This window comes from Hyalella azteca, unplaced genomic scaffold (assembly GCF_000764305.2).
Source record: "Hyalella azteca isolate HAZT.00-mixed unplaced genomic scaffold, Hazt_2.0.2 contig6811, whole genome shotgun sequence".
In the NCBI taxonomy this organism is placed as follows: domain Eukaryota; kingdom Metazoa; phylum Arthropoda; class Malacostraca; order Amphipoda; family Hyalellidae; genus Hyalella; species Hyalella azteca.
Window position 1 is genome coordinate 389,434 of NW_025936959.1, and position 16,195 is coordinate 405,628.

Sequence of the window (16,195 nt, forward strand, 5' to 3'; positions counted from 1 at the left end):
GACTAAGTTGTTCATAACTAGTCCTGTTTATTCAGATATAATGTTAGGTCTTGTTTAGGTTTTATGTCTGTCTTTGAATTTTGACTTTTAAAGTGATTTTATTCATTTTTAGTTTAGTCGAACTGATGATGGAGCTGGACTCCGAAACGTTTTCAATATCGATATGGTGAATTTTCTTGGCGTTTTCTTTGCTTTTAAATTCCTTGTGAAATTGTAAATATTGATAGAATGCGAACTGTGCAGCAATATTTGGCATTAAATATTCACTTCTCCGTAACAGATTCTAAATATTGATTGAATGTGAACTTGATTTAACAATGAAGATCTGACAATACAGGCGGACGCACGCAAGGAGAAGCTGCTGGACTCGTACGACTTGCAGCGCTTCTTGAGCGACTACCGCGACCTCAGCTCCTGGATACTCTCAATGATGGGACTCGTGAGCTCAGACGAGCTCGCTACTGATGTCACTGGTGCAGAGGCGCTGCTTGAAAGACACCAGGTGTGTTATCATTTATTGCCATTAAAAACATAGATACTGCTCACCTGGCCTCACCATGGTCTGCGTCAAATGCGTCGCTATTCATAGGGTGTTACAGTTTTTACTGTCCTTGTAACGCAGTGCGATCAATTTCAGTACTGTTTCAACAACTTGGAAATGACTTCTCGACTTATACATTCACGCTTTGGCACTATATTCATAATATGATCCTATTAGTATCGTGAAAACCTAGGTATATCAAATGCAATAACTGGCTTGAAGTTTGCATCGTTTCCTTGCTTGATTATAAATATTCCCATTTTAGTAAATAGTAGAGGATGTACCATTTTTATCAATTCCAGCAATGCATCTGTGCAAATGAGTGTTGCAATATCAAGTTCTTAATGGTTTCTCACTAATGATCGCCTAACTAGTCACTGGGTCCTAACTAATTGAGTTATGAAAGCGTCATAATCTTCAGCTTTCATTTCCAAAAAGATGCTCTAGTTACCAAAGCTAATGATGTTCTATGTTGGAAGTAAGGGACATCAATTCATGAGGCATTGATTACTTGGATATGTCTAATTTTTGGGCTCGGTATGTTTTTTTCTAGAGTTTCCGCTCGGAGTTTGATACTCGCTACGGAGTTCCTCAGGTACAACGCTGCGTTTACTGGCAGCCTCCCCATTCGTGAATTGATGTTTTGTGTTGTGCTCAACCGAGAATTTATTGTGCGTTCATGGCACTCACATGTTTTTATTGCTTATTTATCCTGTACATACGTTACTTAGATTAACTCACTCTTTCAGTCTAATATAATTCACCTCTTTTGCGTAGCTTTGCTCTTCTCCATTTCGCCATAAATATAACGCCGAAAGATTGCTTCCTTCAAGATTTCCACATTACATTACTGATGAAACAGTGAAGAATTCTTGCGCCAAAGAATCTTTGTAATGCGCGAAATCGTTTTTGTTGATGTATATTCATTCACATTTATAACATTTAATAACTAACTTATCATCATTGTAAAGGCATTTACACTTACCGATGTTGAACCTTGAACTCCTTGTTAATTCTATATTTCTGGTCATTAAGTACTCTGCATTCTCCTCTGAGCCTCAGAACTAATAGTGCGTATATCAGCTCCATGATCACACTTACTTACTGTAGAAAATGTAAGATTCTTTTGGGTGGATAATAATGTGTAATTAGTTTGAGATTCACGGTCGTTGTCCCTAATTAATTTTTTCCCTGTTGTTTCCATGCAAAATTTGTAGGCTTAATATTTTTCTCCAGGCTAACTGATGAATTTTCTCTTACAGATGGTTTCTTAAGTTTTATTTGCATACTTTTTTAAATTCATCAACTTGTTCCGTGATATTGGTCTTAGTGCGGTCAACTCAATGTTTAAATTTCAATTCATATTTATCCTCGCGGAAATTATGTTATTGAAGATCTCTTAAACATTTTCTGATAGCTGATGTTCAGCAATTGATAATGTTTTTTCCTGAACTGTGATTAACCAAGTTTTCACTAACTTCTGGTTGGTGTGAGACTTCGTAAACGCCATTTATTCTCTATAATTATTGCTTTTATTGTAATTTTGACCTCACTGTAGCTTTCCATGACTCCTTCATTCAAGGACAATCCTTCTCGAGTTAGTCATTTCGGTCTGTATTGAGAAGTCTTTTTGAACTTGATTATCCATGCATATCAATTTCTCCACCAGCTCCTGATATTTGTACATTTGAATGCTCAGAAAGAGCAGTCGTGCTCTGCAGCATAGCCACTACATGGTGATCACAATTACTTTACTACTATTTTTATATCCAAAACTGTGGCACCGTATTTCTTATTTTCATAATCATCACCGCCTCCATTTGGTTTCCAAGCTAACCGATTGTTTTATGTGACCCAGGAACACCGCACCGAGATCGACGCCCGCGCCAACACGTTCCATGCCTTCGACTTGTTTGGCCAGCAGCTGCTCGAGAGCGGCCACTTTGCATCTGCTGAGGTGCAGCAGAAGCTCGACGATATGAACGACGCTCGACAGGAGCTCGAGCGGTAAGAGGGTTCAGCTGGTTGTTTAAATAAGTGCTTTGCCAATAAGTGGTTGTTCAGCTGGTGGCCGAATATAATAGTCTCTTAAATAGTGGCCTCATAAACCTCAAGTACCCGAGTAACAATGGTATCAATTGACGCAGTCGTCTAAAGGTACATACACGTAGATCGAATGCGGTACCACACGCTCGGTCCATCCGCTGTTACACACTTGACTTTGCTCTTTGTGGCTATCCTGTCCTGTCCTTATCAAGCCGGGACCGGGCAAGACATGCTGTTGAAATAAAAGTTCAATCCCTATCATGCAAATCATTAATTATAAATGATGATTTTTTCATATTTTTTAATCTTTTATTTCAATTACAGTGCATGGATTGCACGTCGCATGAAGCTGGACCAATGCTTGGAACTGCAGCTGTTCTACCGCGACTGCGAGCAAGCCGAGAACTGGATGAGCTCTCGCGAGGCTTTCCTGTCCTCGGACGAGCCTGATGCCAAGTCTGACAACGTCGAAGCGCTCATCAAGAAGCACGAGGACTTCGACAAAGCCATCAACGCTCAAGAGGAGAAGATCGCGGCTCTTAATCTTTTCGCCGATCAACTTATCGCAGCTGAGCATTACTCAAAGAACGACATTGCGGATAAACGCGCCGATGTTCTCAATAGGTGGCAGCATCTGAAGGAAGCTCTCATTGAGAAACGCTCCAAGCTTGGGGAGTCCCAGACGCTGCAGCAATTCTCAAGGGACGCTGATGAAATTGAGAACTGGATTGCCGAAAAATTGCAGGTACTGTATGCTAGCTTGCTTGACGGGAGTCAATTATTTCCTGTGTAACCTCCATGATGTTCTTGATTATTGTTATATTAATTTTCTCTAAATCTGTTTTAAAAATTTCAATATATTAGTCATGAAATATTGAAGGTTAAAAACTTTGGAGGTTTGACAGAATTTGTAGTCTATGCTGGTTGAAACATTGATATGCAACCTACGGATTCCTTTATTTCAGGTGGCAACTGAAGAAAGTTTCAAAGATCCTGCTAACATTCAGTCGAAGCATCAGAAGCACCAGGCGTTCGAGGCTGAGCTGGCAGCAAATGCTGACAGGATCCAGGCGGTAGTGGCCATGGGCCAGAACTTGATCGACAAGCACCAGTGCGCAGGATCAGAGGAACCTGTTCACCACAGGCTTGAGTCTCTGGCTTCTCAGTGGGAGGTGCTCACCCAGAAATCAGCTCAGAAGAGCCTCAAGCTGAAAGAAGCTAACAAGCAGCGCACTTTCATCGCTGCTGTCAAGGATTTGGACTTCTGGCTTGGAGAAGTTGAGTCGCTCTTGACGAACGAAGATGTTGGAAAGGATTTGGCCTCTGTGCAGAATTTGATGAAGAAGCAACAGCTTGTGGAAGCTGACGTGCAGGCCCATCAAGACCGCATTAATGACATGAATGCTCAAGCTGACTCTCTAATTGAGAGTGGTCAGTTTGACACGGCTAACATCAACGAGCGTCGCTCAAGTATCAACGAGCGTTACGAAAGGATTAGGAACCTTGCAGCACACCGCCAGGCTCGCCTCAACGAGGGCCTCACATTGCACCAGTTCTTCCGTGACATTGCTGACGAAGAGTCGTGGATCAAGGAGAAGAAGCTGCTTGTTGCTTACGACGACTACGGCCGTGATCTCACTGGCGTCCAGAATCTGCGCAAGAAGCATAAGCGTCTTGAGGCTGAGCTGGCGAGTCACCAACCTACCATCGAGGCTGTACAGGAAGCCGGCGAGAAGCTCATGGATGTTAGCAACGTGGGAGTGGCTGAGATTGAGGCGCGTCTGCAGCAGCTTGGCGAGGCTTGGGATCAACTCAAAGCAATGGCCAATCAGCGCGGCGAAAAGCTCGATCAGTCGCTCATTTACCAGCAGTTCCTCGCAAAGGTAGACGAGGAGGAAGCCTGGATCAGTGAGAAGACGCAGCTTCTCAGCGTGCCGGACTACGGCGACAACATGGCTGCTACCCAAGGCCTCCTCAAGAAACATGATGCATTTGAGACGGACTTCTCTGTGCATCGTGATCGTTGCAATGGAGTCTGCGAGGATGGCAATAAATTGGTGCAGGACGGCAACCACCACCACGATGCCATCAAGCAGCGTTGCCAGCAACTCAGAGATAACTTGGATCAGCTCTCAAACATCGCTGCTCGCCGCAAGAGCAAACTCTCTGACAATCTGGCCTACCTTCAGTTCATCTGGAAGGCCGATGTTGTTGAGTCATGGATCGCGGAAAAGGAGTCTTACGTCAAGTCCGAGGAATTCGGACGTGATTTATCAACCGTGCAGACCCTCCTCACCAAGCAAGAAACTTTCGATGCTGGTCAGTTTTATTCATTTAGGAAAACCTTACGGTATTTTAGTGTTGGTCTTATTTTTAAGCGGAGGAGAGAATTATTTGATTCCGTTTTTAAGCAATTCGATTATCAACCTAGTTCCTCTCCATTCTTTTGACAGCTCATTGTTGATTGTTCCGGCATTTTGCCGGTATTTGCATTTGCCGGTATTTGCTTTCTTGCATTTTGTTCCGGTAAAGGCAGTGTTAACTAGTTTCGACATGTGATTCTGGTCTCCAAGGTCAGCGTAGTGTGGTTTTCGTTTGTGTAGATGAGAGTTTATGATTTGAATTATTTATTCTCTGTTAGGATGAAGATAACAGTATCAGGAATATCATGACTTGTCCACTCAATAAATGTTGCACGAGGAGCTTTCCTGTGTGACAACATAATTGTTCAGTCCAATTCTTTCAGCAAATAATTTTTAGTCTTTTCATGCCTAATAAGTGGTCTTTCTTTCATTCACCTGATTGGACGTTTATTTGTTTGGCCTTTCGCCTGTTTGCTTGGAGTGTGAGAAGTCACGAGCAAGCGCAGTTCATTTTTAAAGCGTGCATTTCTCAGGTCTGGGTGCGTTTGAGTCTGAAGGCATCCTGAACATCACGGACCTGAAAGACCAGCTCGTGTCTAGCAATCACGAGCAGTCGGCGAGCATCGTGAAGCGTCACGGTGATGTTATCGCTCGCTGGCAGAAACTCATGCACGATTCTGCACAACGAAAGAACAGGCTTCTGATCATGCAGGTAAAGCGTTACTGCCAGGCAGCTTCTGATTTCAGTCACAATTCGGTATTTGAAATTAGTAAAGGTATTTCATTTTAAATGCGGTATTTGCTGATCTTAGCTAATTTGAATAATCTCTTGCACCATTTTCCAATAAGAATCTAAACATGCATTGCTTTTGAGAGATCATCAATTTTCTAATTTCAATAGAAGTGCAACTTCTGTTGGTAATGGATAACAGTTTCCTGAAGCTCTAGCTAGCCATCCAAGCAGCGTGTGGAAAATCCTATAGATTATTCGAAAAATTGTGTTGTCATACAGTTTATTTGGCAAGTTTTCACTAGGCATGAAGTATAATGTATCACTAATATTCGTCATTGTTCGCACTGCAGGATCAGTTCCGTCAGATCGAAGAACTGTATCTCTCGTTTGCCAAGAAAGCCTCTGCCTTCAACTCCTGGTTTGAGAACGCAGAAGAGGACCTTACCGATCCTGTGCGCTGCAACAGGTGCGGTGTTTTGTCTTGCAAATATTTCTTATTTATTTTAGGGCTATAAAAATACTTTTTAGAAGATCTACTCAATAACAGAAAGTAGAAAGAACTAACTGGCTTTTTATCAGGTTTTTGATCCAAGTTATAATTTATTTCACGTGGTAATTTCGTGCTAGTGATGTCAATCGAGCTTTATTTGGGCACCCCTCAGGGGGGACTTGTGACGTGTGTCTGTGCTCGTCAGAAGTCCTATGGGATTTCGCGCTCCTAGGGGGATTGTTCCTGAGTGCCCCACCGCTGAGCTCGCGGTGTCTGACTGTAGGTCTCAGTTGTGGGGTTAAGTTATTATGTAGGTAGGATTACACCTCTATGGTGATGTTCATCTTGACTTTCGGTGCGAGATAGCTAAATAGCTGAAGCGCTAGTAAACATTTGGCCACTAAACTAACTAAACTAAACTTATTTGGGCATCCGTCGAGTCTTTGTCTTGTATTTCATCTAGCATATTTATGCCTCGCCATATTCTATTGTGTATCATTTTTAACCTAGATTACACAATTTTCCATTAATGTCGACTGAAACCCGTTGCAGCATTGAAGAGATCCGGGCCCTGCGCGAGGCTCACAACCAGTTCCAGAGGTCTCTGAGCACCGCCCAGGCTGACTTCGAGGCCCTCGCTGCCCTGGACCAGCAGATCAAGAACTACAACGTCGGCCCCAACCCATACACTTGGTTCACCATGGAGGCTCTCGAGGACACGTGGCGCAATCTCCAGAAAATAATCAAGGTGTGTGTAATGGTTTAAGGCATTCCAGTGTATGCATATGATCATCAGATGCAAAGAGTTAACGTATGTCTATGTGATTTTAGGAAGCAGATTAGAAAAATCACCGTTAATCGGTATTACCAGCGTTTCAGTAACTGGCCGGTACGTGAAAATAAGCACTGTGTTGCCGTTTTTATTCCAATTTCACACTAAAACCCGTGTAACATCTGAAAATACAGCAAAACGGTTTATTTACACAGGACGGCTGGTTATTAGAACGCTGGTAAGACTGTTTTTCACCCTTTTTTTCAAACAATGTAGCGTGTTAGAATTGAATGTGCTTATTACTCATTTCATGTACTCGGATCAAGCGCCTAGTAGGATTTGATCAATATCTTCATAATAATTATTTAGGATTGCAATACATTTGATTTTAAATTAATCGTGCACTTGAATTGGGCAGCCAATTTACTAAGATTCTCCAAGCGATACTATGGATTCTTACCTTTTCCCATCTTTTGGTGCTTCATTTGATGACTTATATGAGGAAGTGGAAGATCTAATTTAGAATGTGGAAGATCGGTTCTCTGGAAAGCGACAATGTCCTGATGAAAGACGCACGGCCTGCGGAAGACGACTGATCTCAGCTGTTAGGTGCGTCTCTTACTGCACATTATCTTTACAGGAGCGAGATGTGGAACTGGCGAAGGAAGCTCAGCGCCAGGAGGAGAACGACAAGCTGCGCAAGGAGTTCGCCAAGCACGCCAACAGCTTCTACAACTGGCTTACTGAGACCAGGTCAGTGCTGCTCCAATATCCCATCCCCAGCGGAGTTAGAAGTAAATAGAATAATAGTCTCTATTTACGAAATAAAATTTGTACTCCTATGATTCCTATAAAAGTTTATTTTCAATGGACACATATGACGCGCTAATGGATGCACATCTCTCAGCTCCCATGCATGTTTCTTCCTTGATGGTAGATCTTTGCATCGGCTGCCTGGTTGTTCAAACGTTTAGCATGCGCTCGTTAAAATTATCTCTGCAACTTATTTCAGAACTCGGGTTTTAATGAAATTCTGTTGAAAGAGCCCCAGTCTGTGAAAATAGTCTATGTAGAGCCGATCTTTTCCTGCCCAAGATGAGAATTTATTTTCATTGTTTCAAACATTCTTTGGTTTGAAAATAAATATTAAAGACAACGAAGTGTGAATGTTATGCCCTACTGCCCACCGCGAGGAAATGTGGCATGTTTATGATAATGATACATTTCATGGAAATTGTAGAATGTATCTTTGCCCTAGCTATGTTACCGCTTAAAATTGTGTGTACAAGCACTACCATTTTGTGTGGAACAAATCGTATCAATTTCGGTTTCTCGTGCTCACAAACTTAAAAGTTGTACACTTGAATATGCGGTGCTGTTTGAATATAGGAGTCATTTCAATGAACTTGTCTTCACCGAAGAATGAAGGCATTTTTGCTATGGGTGTTTTTGTTTTTATTGAGTATGCCCCGGATCTGCTTATTGTTTTGTCATGCCTTAATGATTTGTATTATTCATACTTAAATTACAAATACTTGGAGAAATTTTGCCACAGTTTCCTTCTATGTCGGCAACATCACGTCGCACAATCTTATCTGGTCAATTCCTTGAGAGTGATCACCATTGATTAGTAGCAGGATGTCTCGTCAGCCTAAAAAATACATTAGTTTCACCGCTCTCACAATAAAACGACTTTTTTAATGAAGCTTTAAATATGGGTTCAACATACTATTAGTATTTTGAAATTGAGCCTGCAGGCTTATGCAAAACGAGCCACGGTGCATTTCTTTCTGGTTGCACTTAGCACAAACTAGCGTGACGGAATCCTATTCTTTCATCAGGAATTTTCTATAAGTGTTTTTTGAGTTCTAAGAGGTTCTGGTATTTTTTTGGAATTGCTAGAGCTCTTTAGGTTAGGTGTTTCATTTTTATGCATACACTGTACCAATTTTTTCGTTGTTTGTCATTATCACCCTGAGTTATTGAGCCATAAAGTTGTTCACGGCTTGACGTATCCCGTTTCCAGGTTCTCCCTCCTGGGCTTCACCATGCTGGGCTATGATGCAAGGTTACTTGTGTGACTCTTTGTATTATTATTCTCTAACTTCCTTATCAATTTCGTCTTTTACCATTCCTTTGCTTCCTATCTCTATAGAGTTTAGGTTTATCTTTTCACTGTTCTCATCCGGTTTTCGTATTATTTCGTCTTTGCCTGTTCTTGTTCTTTATACTTCACTAAAATAGAGTGAAGACGTAAAAAGTTCTTTTTGTATCCTCATACTCGTCATTTAGAAAGAGTTGGTTGCTATTTTTATTTGTTTCGTTTCCGTTCATTTATCCTCAGCTCCAATTTTTATATTTTATATGTATACATTTACATATTACTTCAATAATTTTCTCTTCCATTTTATACGTATCTGTATATCTCTGTCCAGCAGTCCAGCTCATATTTTCTTTCTTACAAATCCTTTCTTTCTTATTTCATTGTTTATTTGCGGATTTATAATTTGAATAACTGTCGAGTACACGTTAAAATTATACATTTCTCTTGTTACTTCAATTCTTCGTATCCTACAATATTATATGTACATTCCTCGTGCAGTAGAGCGAAACTCCTGATGTGTCTATCCTCTTTGCCTTGCAATGCCACTGAGATATTGTCTGGTACCTGCCTTTTTGTATGTATATATTTACCAAGCCGTCCTCGCCCCTAACTGACAATGAACTTGCTTTTTATTCTTGTGTACTTAATGATCTTACCAGAATGATGTTTTTGGTGATGTTGACCGTACGAAGTTACCGTGTTTAGCGTAATTAGTTTAAATAATAATCTTTGGTATAATGCTGGTAACCTGTTTCTAATCCCTGCAGCTGATGTTTTTCCTGAGCCGTGACTTACTCTGTATTTATGACTATGAAATAGTGTTGAATCACCAAGGTGGTTTGATCGCTAATTTCTTATAGCTTTAAGAATAATTCACTTCTACACAGAGGCCTAGCCTTAGTATAGCCTTAGAAACATAGGTTGTTCCATCAAATGCTTATCATTTTTAAGTACCAGAATTCTTTTTATTGTAGGTTTTATTTTGACAGAATCAATCGCGTTTCTCTTTCTTCTCTTGCTGAAAATTGAATTACCTTAAATTATTGAAAACAATGCTAACGTGTTCAACCGTTAAATATAGACGAGGAACAGCTCTTGCACCGGTTGTTTTCATGCTATTTATACATTCATGAGATGTAAACCAAAAAAATTTTAAATTTCTGTCTACCTACTGGTGGTAACTCAACTTGAAATACCTTTAGGCACGAACAGATTTGACAACTGTTGGTGTATCCATAGACAACTCATTATGTCAGTGCTCACTCTCGCTGGTTGTTCTTCTAATTTATTGTCTTTCGAATTGTTCTCTCTTCTGCTTGATGTTCACTCTACGCTTGTAATCTGGATGGCAATAGGCGAGTAAACATTGCTTACTCAGAGTGTTATTCTACTCAGTTGTATATAACTTTCAATTACTGCTCTGAAATTTCCAAAACCTCCATTTTTGCTCTGCTCACAGAACTGTTTAAATGGCAAATGATGCCGATTTTGTTTATAGAAAGCACGATTTGAGTCGTATTTATGATATAGTATGAATCTCATCTTGATTTTCTTAGCAATCATTGTTTTCAACAAGAATTTTTTGTTTGAATTAAAAACCCATAATGTCCTTGTTTGTAGGCTAATGAAAACCGTAGAAACATTATTGCTTTAATAATAATCGTGGCCAAAATGGTTTTAAAAACGCAGTGATGGTCGAGGAGTCGACGAGAGGAATATCCGACATTTGTAGAATGCAGTGAGCAATTTGGAATATATTTTGATTTTCTGCGTGTTTGTATCAATGACGATGGCGAAATAGCGCTATAGGATGCAATAAACTATAGCATAGACAATCCATTCACTATGATGATGAATTTCAGGTTATTTATGTACATATGTGCACAAGTAAGTGGATTGTATGCGTGCAGGTCGGCCATGATGGAGGGGTCAGGCACCCTGGAGCAGCAGCTGGAGGCGACGCGACTCAAGGCACTGCAGGTACGCGAGCATCGCTCCGACCTCAAGAAAATCGAGGACCTCGGACAGATCCTCGAGGAGCATCTCATTCTCGACAACAGATACACCGAGCACAGGTGATTATGTCGCGTCTAGACGAGGCACCGAGCACAGGTGATCATGTCGCGTCTAGACGAGGCACCGAGCACAGGTGATCATGTCGCGTCTAGACGAGGCACCGAGCACAGGTGATTATGTCGCGTCTAGACGAGGCACCGAGCACAGGTGATTATGTCGCGTCTAGACGAGGCACCGAGCACAGGTGACATTACCACGTCTAGACGAGGCACCGAGTACAGGTGACATTGCCACGTCTAGACGAGGCACCGAGCACAGGTGACATTACCACGTCTAGACGAGGCACCGAGCACAGGTGACATTGCCACGTCTAGACGAGGCACCGAGCACAGGTGACATTGCCACGTCTAGACGAGGCACCGAGCACAGGTGACATTGCCCCGTCTAGACGAGGCATAGTGCAGATCTTCCTCTTCGTTCTCTCTGAAGCTCCAATCTCAATTAAATGTTGTCGTTTCTCTTATGATTTGAAGATATAGTAGATGAAGATGCTCGTCATGCACTGTACAATCTTTGATGATTTTCAAATTTTTCCAACGTAACTACACCACAGTTAATAAGTTTATTTTGATCCAATTATATTTTGAAATCCTGGAAAAGTTGAATTATGTTATTGCTTTGGTTAAAATGCCTGATATTTTAACATGAATGACGATTTTTATTTTCTGTCGGGGTATGTGTTATCTCGCAACATAAATGGTGGGTAGCTAAGTAAATTTTGCAACGCCAGCTGAATTTTGCAATGTGAGTTCCATGTTGCTACCTGAGCTGAATATTGCAATTGCGCACAGCACGGTGGGGCTGGCGCAGCAGTGGGATCAGCTGGACCAGCTGGGCATGCGCATGCAGCACAACCTCGAGCAGCAGATCCAAGCCAGGAACCAGAGCGGCGTGTCAGAGGACGCGCTCAAGGAGTTCAGCATGATGTTCAAGGTGTGTTCAGGAGGTGTTCAGATGTTCGAGGTGTGTTCATGAGGTGTTCAAGGTGTGTTCAGATGTTCAAGGTGTGTTCAGGAGATGTTCAAGGTGTGTTCAGCATGATGTTCAAGGTGTGTTTAGGAGATGTTCAAGGTGTGTTCAGCATGATGTTCAAGGTGGGTTCAGGAGATGTTCAAGGTGTGTTCAGATGTTCAAGGTGTGTTCTTTAGGTGTTCAAGGTGTGTTCAATATGATGTTCTAAGTGTGTTAAGGTGATGTTCAGCATCAAATTTAAGGCGTGTCGAAAAAGTGTTTAGATGTTTTACATTGTTGGAGGTTTGTTGAGTGCCATGTTCTGAGAAGTGTATCCAATAGGGACATTATTCTTCGGGGTTTAAGGCGTTCATAGTTTTTTCAATTGCAGTTGATTACTTTCTGCATTAAAACCTTTGGGTCCCTGAAACATTCTTAGTACATTATTTTGATGGAAGTATATCTTTCGTTCTGTTTTATGAAAGGTTTTAATATTTATTCTTGAAATTGTTAATTGAGGAAAATTGTCCGTCACTTTTAATGGTAAGATCGTTGTGTCCCACACAGCATTTCGACAAGGAGAAATGCGGTCGTCTGAACCACACCGAGTTCAAGTCTTGCCTACGCGCTCTGGGCTACGACTTGCCAATGGTTGAGGACGGGGAACAAGACCCAGAGTTCGAGGCCATCTTGAATGTGGTGGACCCCAACAGGGACGGCTTTGTGTCCCTGCAGGAGTATATGGCCTTCATGATATCCAAGGAGACCGAGAATGTGCACAGTTCAGAGGATATCGAGAACGCCTTCCGAGCTATCGCTGCTGGCGACCGCCCATACGTCACCAAGGACGAACTTTACCAGGTCAGTCATTTGGAAGGTGAAGAATATTTTGAGTCAATCTGTTATCATTCATTGGGAGGACCGACGAACGTAGCCAGTCTACTTAATAATAATTTTCGATACTTGGATTCAGTAGAACTTTCTTTTTAGTCTCTTAGTGTGATTCGGAAGAGTACTTTTCTTCCGCTTTTTATTATTAACCTAAGAAATGTTGAAGAAATATTCATAACTTGTACTCACAGATTCCAATGATTAGAAAAATTTGGTACAGCAATTTAGAATTACACCTGCAAAACCGGACGAGGGAGATGGTGTAAAGTTTCTTTACACCATCCAAAAGATTTGTTTCTTTCTTGCAAATTATACGTATGTATTACATTGATGAAACATTCTTCAATTAATTTGATGATTTTCCGTTCAGAACCTGACGAAGGAGATGGCAGACTATTGCGCTGGTCGCATGAAGCCTTTCGTGGACCAGAAGACAGGACAAGTCATCCCTGGCGCGCTGGACTACATCGATTTTACTCGCACGCTTTTCTCCAATTAAAGGCTCTTGCTTATCCTCGTTCAGTGTTCGCCTGCGAAACTTTCAGCAGCTAGCCTCCTTCGAAATTCCTTCATGCCTCTACGTAGTAAACTTCAGCTTTCGAATATACTATATCCTATAGATGTACTTTAAGCCTTCGTTTTTTGTCGTTTTATCTAGAACGGTATCGAATGTAGTTTACGGAATACCTACTGTCTATTACATATTCATAGAATATTTAGTAAGGTACGGATGTTGTGGGAGCCTTGGACTCTTTAGTATTTATAACGGAGTTGATTCACCATAAATTCGACCGCTATTCTGATGATTATTTCGCGTTCCCTTGAATCTAGTACGTCATGAACCATATTTAATTTTTTCTGTGCGTTTGAGTCCAATCAATTCTAACTTTTGAAGAATTTAGATGTAATGTATTAGAATGTGATTGAGATTTTTTGCGTAGTGTTGGTTGCTTAAATCATAAAAACATATTCGTAGATCGTGTTCGAGTAAGGCCTGTATTTCAGTTGTGTGTTTTGTGTGCAAAACTCCTGTAAGTCCTGGCCTCGCTTATCGCTAATTTATCGGTCAATTTAAGCACTTTTTCGATTATTTTGGTTCAAAATTTATCTGCTTATAGCTCTACTACGATCTTCTTTATATAATTTAAGTCAAAACAAACATTTGACAGAAATCTACGAGAAATAGGTAAACCTTGACTAAATTTGACTCTACAACGTTGTTGTGCAATCTCTTACTTCTCCAAATATTTCATTTAGTATTTATGCAGATCAAATTATTTATCGCAAAAACTAGAACTTTGATCAATATTGATTATAATGAGATGTGATTATCGCCCGTATCTTCTTTATTTCGCTATTTATAGTTGTAATTCATCGACCATGAAAGGTTTACGTCTGCTTTGGGTCGTGCATGCGTTAATTAACTATCTCTTAATTCTTAAGCAATATATTTAATTTTCTCTAGTTGCTACATTCTTACTGGACGATGAAATGATTTGTTTTGTAGACGTCACTCAATGGTTTCGTGGAAATTAATCGTATTCGGATGCATTAGAATGCCTTTGGCTTATCACGTGTAACCTGTAGCACTTCGAGAAAATGTAGGTGTTTGTTTTCTGCCGCATTAGGACGTGAAAACCGACATCTTTTGATCTAGAGACCATTTTCACATTGTGTTAACAATTTTTTAATTGAATCGGAGAGTATAAAATTGGATAAACTGGTGCTTCGGCATCGTACTTGGACGGGCGTTACGGCCGCAGCTCTCTTCACATGATGAAATTTTCCTGTATTTAGATCTGCGACCATTTTTATACACTGGCTTAACGTCGTGCTATTTTTAACATCAAGTTATTGATTGCTGGAAAACTTGAATGTGTCTACGAAACATCTCATTACATCTTCATCACCACTGCCTTCTCGTGTTTATCGTTTACGTCGTTAGTTTGCTTCAGAGCTCTGGTGCCTGATGGGAATTAAATATATACGCGCAGCTTCCATGATTTTCACTGCCCTTTTTATAAATTAATTGTTTATGAACTGGATATTTTTTATTGACATGTCCTAAAAATGGGTGTTTTTAAAGTAATATGGTACTTTTTCATTTGAATTTCAACGGTATTTTTCAAGTTTTTCTGAACCTGAGGTGCTCATCCACACTTGATGTCGACTGCAGCTAGTGACCCAAATTCAGTCTATAATCTTGTGCGTCCTTACAAATTGTAATCTAGAAGACGTTTTGATGTTATTTGATCCCTCCTACTAACGCTCGGTCGGTATTAGCAGCGCTACTGATCGGTCGCAAAGCAGAGAGTCCCTCTATCGCGGTTGTTAACGTTCCAGACATCGGCCGCGATAGGGGAAATCTTTAATGTGGAATTTCTCGACTGAAAGTGCTCATTTGAGCATTTATATTTTATTTCAGTAAATTTTTATTATTTTAAGTGTTTAGAAACCTTACACTTTGTCTCGCTGCAGATTGCCTTACACGGGCTGTTTAAATCTGCCAATCAACTTCTCCGTAAACCTGCAAACCGACGAAGATCCGCGGATTAATAAAGGACTCTGCTGATTGTTATTTCTCAAAATAGTGACCTTTATTAATTTATGATTCTTATTTTTATTTCTTAAAGTTTTTTTTTTTAATTTGCGATTCTTCTCATTATATTTCTCAAAAGCCCGCGATGAAATCAAGGTGATCGGCGATGTAGCGAGGGATTTCCACATTCGGATGCGACTCAGCTAATTGCTAACTAGCTTAATACTACTTTTAAATAGTGAAAATCAATTCAAAGCAAGGGTTCCCGTGTAAGAATTAAGCAAAACATCAATTGAGAGGAATATGAAACCCCGTACTCGAGAGACGAGGAAGCCTTGAAAAGATACGATCCCGGATAATTCTTTGGCAGGATTTGCGACCGGTTTCCAAAATTCGGCGAACATGAAATATCGCCCAAACTTGAGAATACAGTTCGATGAAACTTTGTGCATGCGTTCATTAGAACCGAAAGGTCATAGATTAGAATAGAAGTGCCGGCACTTAAGAAATACGGCCGTAGTCGCGATTTTTTTGCAATTTCGCCTTCATTTCCAACTTATACGGTCATACGAAATAACATTTCCAGTGAACATAAAATAGTGTAAAAACTACTTCGATTCGAACTTAACCTTGAATATACATTACTAATTGCCTAAAGGTGGTGTTTCGGTCGTGCAAACTTTTCAACG

The 16,195-nt window shown here is 40.7% G+C and overlaps 1 protein-coding gene across 3 annotated transcripts in view; it reads left to right on the plus strand.

Annotated features, from left to right (window-relative positions):
* LOC108677221 (spectrin alpha chain) overlaps nt 1-14,965 on the plus strand; it is a 23,163-nt gene extending 8,198 nt beyond the window's left edge. For 2 of the 3 annotated variants that reach the window (XM_018165409.2, XM_018165412.1), the window contains 13 exons: nt 338-502; nt 2,400-2,548; nt 2,912-3,332; nt 3,553-4,906; nt 5,484-5,662; nt 6,034-6,149; nt 6,726-6,921; nt 7,586-7,698; nt 8,972-9,013; nt 10,960-11,124; nt 11,917-12,058; nt 12,644-12,937; nt 13,338-14,965. In XM_018165409.2, the coding sequence (XP_018020898.1) occupies nt 338-502; nt 2,400-2,548; nt 2,912-3,332; nt 3,553-4,906; nt 5,484-5,662; nt 6,034-6,149; nt 6,726-6,921; nt 7,586-7,698; nt 8,972-9,013; nt 10,960-11,124; nt 11,917-12,058; nt 12,644-12,937; nt 13,338-13,466 (3,465 nt within the window). In that variant the 3' untranslated portion in view covers nt 13,467-14,965. The remainder of the gene's footprint in view (nt 1-337; nt 503-2,399; nt 2,549-2,911; nt 3,333-3,552; nt 4,907-5,483; nt 5,663-6,033; nt 6,150-6,725; nt 6,922-7,585; nt 7,699-8,971; nt 9,014-10,959; nt 11,125-11,916; nt 12,059-12,643; nt 12,938-13,337) is intronic. The other variant, XM_018165411.2, reaches the window with a different exon arrangement.
* Nucleotides 14,966-16,195: the final 1,230 nt, after the last annotated feature.